Here is a 6,344-nt window from a genome sequence, read left to right on the forward strand (position 1 = left end):
TTGATTTTTAATATCTTCTTTGTAATTTTTGCATTTCACAAATCCATCCCATGGACTGGATCGGACCTTTTAACAGGGTTAATGCAGTTGTGTATGTGTGTAATGAACGGTGGCTGTAATCGTCCACAGAGGTAATGTGGCAGTTCAATCTCCAGCTGCTGTCCTCTGCCCTTGTCCTTGGTTGCATGAGAATCTAAAGCAGTATATCCACTTATGCTTGGATTTTTTTCAAACATTATTCTAAAGAGGGGTCAGGCTTCTACACAGAAGCGACAAAAAAAAAAAAGAAAATGCAAGAGAAAGCAAAACCCTTGCAAGAGAACAAAAGAGCACCATAAGGGATTTCAAACTTCTGTGAGAGTGGGTGAAAGATAAAAGTAATTCTCAATATCCTTTTCAGGACTTAAACAAACTTCTCTGTGTATACTGTGATTATTCATCTGAGTGGCTTTGTTTTACATTTAATGAACTTTAAAAATAACTCAAAGTTCCTACTTTCTATTTTCTCTTCAGTCCCAGTAAGTGCAAGTAGCCTCCTTCAAGTGGAGGAAATGGAGGGTCTGGGTGGGGCCCTATTCCTGAGGGGCAACAGAGGGGTCCAGAGATGTCCTTCCACAGCATCGAACCACGCTCAAAGTGTTGGTGAGCAAAACGTCTTCATCTCTACATGTATTTTTCCCACATAAACCCATGCATGTATCTAATCAAATGTATTTTATATTATAATTTGGTTTGTTCTGTGCTCTTAGACTCTGCAATGGAGGGCGTGTCCAGTTCTTCATCCACCAAAGACGTAGGCTCAGCTTCCCCGGTGACAGACAGGAAGAAACATCGCAGAAAGAAGAGCAAACCAAAAGGGGGATGCAACCATTGGCCAAGCAGATGGTAAGAACAGAAGAACTAAGGTTTTCTCATTCTGACAAATACAATATGATGTTAAGTGGATAGTATCAGTATTAAATCATAATTTTATATCAAACTTATATCAGATCAAGTGAACAGCTAAATATGTCCTGTACTTCTTCATCTTTGGCCTTTTTATGACATTTTCTATCTTCTCATGCAGCCAAACGGAAAATGTGGAAGCTGAAAAGTTTTGGTAGCTTAAGAAACGTAAGCAAGACAGGTAATGTATATCTGTCATGATGCATCCTCCTCTTGTCTTTAACTGTCTTTACAGTTATGTTTGTCTTTGTCAGCTTGTTTTATATACTTATGTGTTTCTGTGTCAGAGGAGGATAATTTCGACTTCCTCATTGTGTCGAGCACTGGCCAAACATGGCACTTTGAAGCCCAGAGTGTGGAGGAGAGGGACTCCTGGGTCCAGGCCATAGAGAGCCAGATCCTGGCCAGTCTGCAGCTGTGTGAGAGCAGCAAAAACAAGGCAAGAAAGAACAAAAGGCATATAAAGTAGAATATCAGCATGTTCATTTTCTACTAAGTGCTAAAGAAACAACAAGCTCTGGGAAAGAGCACAGATGCAGCTGCTCTGACAGTTTTACATATTGCAAGTTGCACCTTTTGCTTTTGTGGCACCAAGTGTACTGCAGAGTAGTGCACCTTCGATTGTGTTAATACAGATTTGTCTACGTGGTACAATCTTGGCACCTGTATTGGCACAACACAATGTTTCTGTTTCCGCCCACTTAGGCACTTACTGTTTAACTTCCCATGTCCTTAAATGGCAGCAGTACCCACAGAATAGTGTAACAGTTCCACAAACATCACATCATATTTATTCTATCTAGTCATTAAATAATGAAAATGTGGCCTGGTTCTTGTCAAAGATATCATCTGTTCTGCAAAATTTCAACAGAAAACTCTCAGAAATGGACTGTAAGTAATTTTAAGAAACCCACTACTTGAATTTTAATGTATTTTATTTAGAAAACAATGCAAGGATCATTTTCAACACTAATCGATATTATTATTTTCTTTAATAAGCATAGATTTGGTATCTCCCTTAACTTTTCAACTGACATTACACATCTATGTGTGCAATATAATCATATTTGTGAACAATACATTTGAACTAAAAGCCTTCTTTCTTCTGTTCTTAGAAAAAGGGGAGATGTTGACCTAGTGTCTCTTCTAGACCCATTAAATACTCTCATGCTGCTGCTTTTTAAGAGAATAAATATTCATTACCAAAGCTCAGCTAATCTCCAGTATGGGTGCAGCTCTCTGATAGCGATGTGCTGGCTTCTATGTCTTTGTGAGGAGCACATGGTGTGGGATTTGTTCATTCATCTTGTAAAAAAAAAAAAAATGCAACTAATATAATGACTCTGAAAATTACCTTAATCCCTTGATACATAACTTATTTTAGAGTTCAGGGAATGGTAGCCTGAATACCAGGGCTACTATTACTATATTCTGCTTTAATGACTAAAGTCACCCACTACATCCTTTTCACTGGGACATTTTGAAGAGATAATCGCTGTTATCACTGTTGGTAATGAGAGCAGTTAAAAGAGAGCCATCCTCACTGAGGGATGTCTGTGTCCTGGTAGTTCTGGTATTATTTTGATCTTCCACTGTTCTTTCCACAGGATCGAAAGAACAGTCAGAGTGAAGCTGTGGCTCTGCAGGCGATCCGAAACGCAAAGGGCAACAATTTCTGTGTCGACTGTGATGCTCCAAGTTCGTGACATTCAATTATTTTTCATCTTTCCACATGTTCAGTAGTTATAGTCAATTCAGTTTGTGCATGTTTATGCTAAAACCAAATTTCTCTGAACTTTTGCTCTTATACTCATTCATATAATACTACTACTAGTGGCAGCAACTTGCATTGTCTTTTTTATTTAACTTTTTTATACGTATACTTTATTATTGAATGTTTCATTAATGTGTGTAACTACCTGAGCACCTTACAGAATGTAAAACCACATTTTATTACACCGTACAAAGGTATTTTGAAATGACAATAAAGTCTATTCTATTCTATTCTATTCTATTCTATTCTATTCTATATTCTATTCTATTCTATTCCTACTACTACTACTACTACTACTATAATAATAATAATAATAATAATAATAATAATAATGCATTTATAAAGCACTTTTCATTCAACAGGATCTCAAAGTTCTACAGTGAAATGAGAAAGTCTTAGAGTAAAATACTAAAAAATACTAAATATAAATAAAACATACATCATGGTGGGCAATGAAAAGCCTGTCTAAATTGGACATACTATAACACTGTATGTTACAGGCATGCATTTGTCAGTGGGAATGTTATTTAATAGTCTGCTAAATCATCTCTGCACAGTAAATGAGTCAATTAGAGAAGTTTGTGCAATATTTGGACACGTAGGGTCTAACCTCAACACATGAACGAAATCTGTGAAGCATAATAATGTTAAGGATATTAAAAATGACATGAGAAAGATTTTAATAGCGTACCCTATAAATACAGTCATCAGTCTGAGATATCAGCAGGGCAAATAAAAATAGATCAGGGCAGTTTTACAGAGCAGCGTTTGAGGGGAAAAATGGTTTGACACAGCAGTTTCACTCAAATTCAGACACTTTTTTGCATAATGTATTCAGGCCGGTACATATGACTTACTTATGCTCCTGATGCAACCAATTAAACTGATATTAAAATAAACGACTGCTCTCATATGATTTAACATGTTTATCCTCCCCTTTCTAAGATCCGACCTGGGTCAGTCTGAACCTCGGAGCTCTCATATGTATAGAGTGCTCTGGGATCCACAGGAACCTGGGCACCCACCTGTCACGTGTTCGCTCTCTGGACCTGGACGACCTGCCACGAGAGCTCACTCTGGTTCTCAGCGCCATCGGCAACCACATGGTCAACAGTATATGGGAGGCACGCACCATGGGCCACCGTAAACCATCTCCTGATGCTACACGGTAAATAAGAAAAGAAGGAGAAGCTTGATATTAAACAAAATGACAGACATTAGATACTGACAACTGGTGTCATATATCTATTACTTATCTAAATACAGTCTAAACTATTGGGGGAATAAAATATCAACACAGAAATATAAATTGCACGTATTTTACTATAAAGGATCTATACTGTACGAGCACCAAGTCTTGATATTTTTACAAAAATTTGAAGATATTCTTACCAGATTCTTCTGCCAATTTCACTCAAGAGTTGGTATTTCTTAGAGTAATCAGTGTCTGTGTGTTTGAAAACCCACTCAACTCAGTGTCTATAGACTTTTTGTACATATATTTTCATCACAGTTTGCAATTTCAGTAAAACTAACAGCACAATGAATTGAATAAATACATAATAGTTTTTAAATCAATAGTTTTTCTTTACTCTGTTCTATTTACACATCTCTGTTCATAATAGTGTTTGCAGTGTGGAATTGTGTGCCATTTGCTGCCACGAAGAGCTGATGAATCAGGTTTTCACTGCAAATGTCTTTACAGTGACACCAGTGATGATGAAAGATTCTTATTTTTAATTAATGTTTTTTTGCGTTTTAGGGGTACTTTCTTCATTTCAGTCACCCAGATATTATGTATCTGGTTGTATTGCAGTGCATCAGATCAGATATTCTAAAATTGCTTTATTGTGATACCATTATTATCATGTGCAACATCAAACGTGTTATTCTGTTCTCTAAACATCTGAGGTATTAAGTTCCAGGACCATAACAACTAGCTGTAAGTGTGTTTGACTGATCATTTACTCTTTCTTTGTTGCCTCTGTCTTTTCCTTGTTCATACAGAGAGGAGCGGGAGTCATGGATTAGAGCCAAATATGAGCAGAAACTGTTTGTGGCGCCGCTGCCTCCTCCCACTCCCAGTGAGGGGCCAGACCTCACACTATCCGGCCGTCTTCTTTTGGCAGTGATGGAGCATAACCTCCCCAAGCTGCTTCTCCTTTTGGCCCACTGCACTAAGGAGGACATTAATGCCCCTCTCAGCCTGGCGCTTTCCTCCAGGGCGCTATTAGCTCTGCGTCTGCCCGGCTCTGCCCTGCACGCTGCCTGCCAACAGGGCAATGTGGTGATGACGCAGCTTCTTGTTTGGGTGTGTGTCTCCCTCCCTTTCTGTGGTTTTTACCAGTTTTAATACAAGGATCAATAACACTTTCCATTTCATGATCTGATTCATCTCACCTGAGAATCACAATGCACAGAAACAAAGGTTATATTAAACTGAAGGTGCAGTATTGACCAAGTGTGAAATGATTTAACTCATAAAGGCCCAGTGCTACTTTTGTGTCAGTTCCCAAGTGAAATTTTCTTTCCTAATTTTATCTAACCTTTCTTAAGTGATTCATCACCATTTATTATAATATTATTTTCTGTATTTTGCATTATATCAGTATAAATCAGGTACTTTCCTGTGTTTAATTTACTGATCGTGAAGATGTTCATTAAAGCCCAGATTAAAGTTGAGGGTTTTATATCAAAAACAGAGAAAACAGAAGAAAAAGTTACTTTTTCAGTGAAATATATCATTAACTGAACATAAACCCAGTGTTTTTTTTTTATTTGCTGTTATAAGTCAGACTCCATGGGTTTTACTGGTGAATCAATCATGATGTTTCCAAGTTGACTACGGAGCCTCTGAGCGTCCAAATGGGCCATATCTGATTATCATAAAAAGATGATAAACTGCATCTTACACCAATTATTTACATGGATTGATAGGGTTAGTGGATCAACAGGTGCTAAACAGTTATATCAGTAGATGCTTTTGGTTGGTTATGGATGTTTGGGTCTTTATGGGTTAAATTTCTTCTCCTTGTAAAACACTGAATCCATATAAACGAACATGTTGAGATATGCATAAGTCACAAAATTAATAAATGTTACCCTTCAAGTCTTCCTGACTGATTCCCTCAGCAGAAAACTAAAAGTACTAGAGAGTTGACTCAGCAGTCAGCTCAAGGTGATCTTTATGTGTGAAAGGCTTTAAAGCTTCCTGAGCCACACCTTGTTGAGATAATTTAGGACGTGTCGGGTTGAAGTCCTACGTACTCTACAATAAATCAGATTTGAATATGACATTGCAATAATCCATCTTCTGTTTCTGTCTACAGTATGGCTGTGATCTCCGGTATCGAGATGCTCAGGGGCAAACAGCACTCGCTCTGGCGCGCAGTGCTGGCAGCCAAGAGTGTGTTGACATCTTGCTTCAGTATGGGTGCCCAAATGAACCAGCCCCCTCTGTTGCCTCGACAGTCGGTTTTGCAGCATCCGTTACATCCAGTTTCCCTGTTGCCATGACGCCCAGTCTGACGGTTGCCACGACACTCAAGATATCGCACAAGAGCGGCGGCACCAGCTTGAGTTACAGCACCTCTAGAAGAGCAGTGTCATAATCAAAATGTGGTGT

At 38.3% G+C, this 6,344-nt stretch overlaps 1 protein-coding gene across 1 annotated transcript; it reads left to right on the plus strand.

Annotated features, from left to right (window-relative positions):
• Positions 1-857: 857 nt before the first annotated feature.
• LOC115418932 (arf-GAP with GTPase, ANK repeat and PH domain-containing protein 2-like) lies at positions 858-6,344 on the plus strand. The gene is made up of 7 exons (XM_030133484.1): positions 858-885; positions 1,067-1,126; positions 1,233-1,384; positions 2,553-2,643; positions 3,665-3,887; positions 4,727-5,030; positions 6,049-6,344. The coding sequence occupies exons 2-7, from the start codon at positions 1,078-1,080 to the stop codon at positions 6,328-6,330; spliced, it is 1,101 nt and encodes a 366-aa protein (XP_029989344.1). The 5' UTR covers positions 858-885; positions 1,067-1,077; the 3' UTR covers positions 6,331-6,344.

This window comes from Sphaeramia orbicularis, chromosome 5, assembly GCF_902148855.1.
Source record: "Sphaeramia orbicularis chromosome 5, fSphaOr1.1, whole genome shotgun sequence".
NCBI classification, from domain to species: Eukaryota; Metazoa; Chordata; class Actinopteri; order Kurtiformes; family Apogonidae; genus Sphaeramia; species Sphaeramia orbicularis.

What these genes read in the sequence shown, in the direction of transcription:
- LOC115418932 (XM_030133484.1), top strand. Translation starts at nt 1,078, where the DNA reads ATGTGGAAGCTGAAAAGTTTTGGTAGCTTAAGAAACGTAAGCAAGACA. An exon ending in AAGAAACGTAAGCAAGACAG is followed by an intron (nt 1,127 to 1,232) that starts GTAATGTATATC and finishes TTTCTGTGTCAG; the next exon opens with AGGAGGATAATTTCGACTTC. An exon ending in GTGAGAGCAGCAAAAACAAG is followed by an intron (nt 1,385 to 2,552) that starts GCAAGAAAGAAC and finishes TTCTTTCCACAG; the next exon opens with GATCGAAAGAACAGTCAGAG.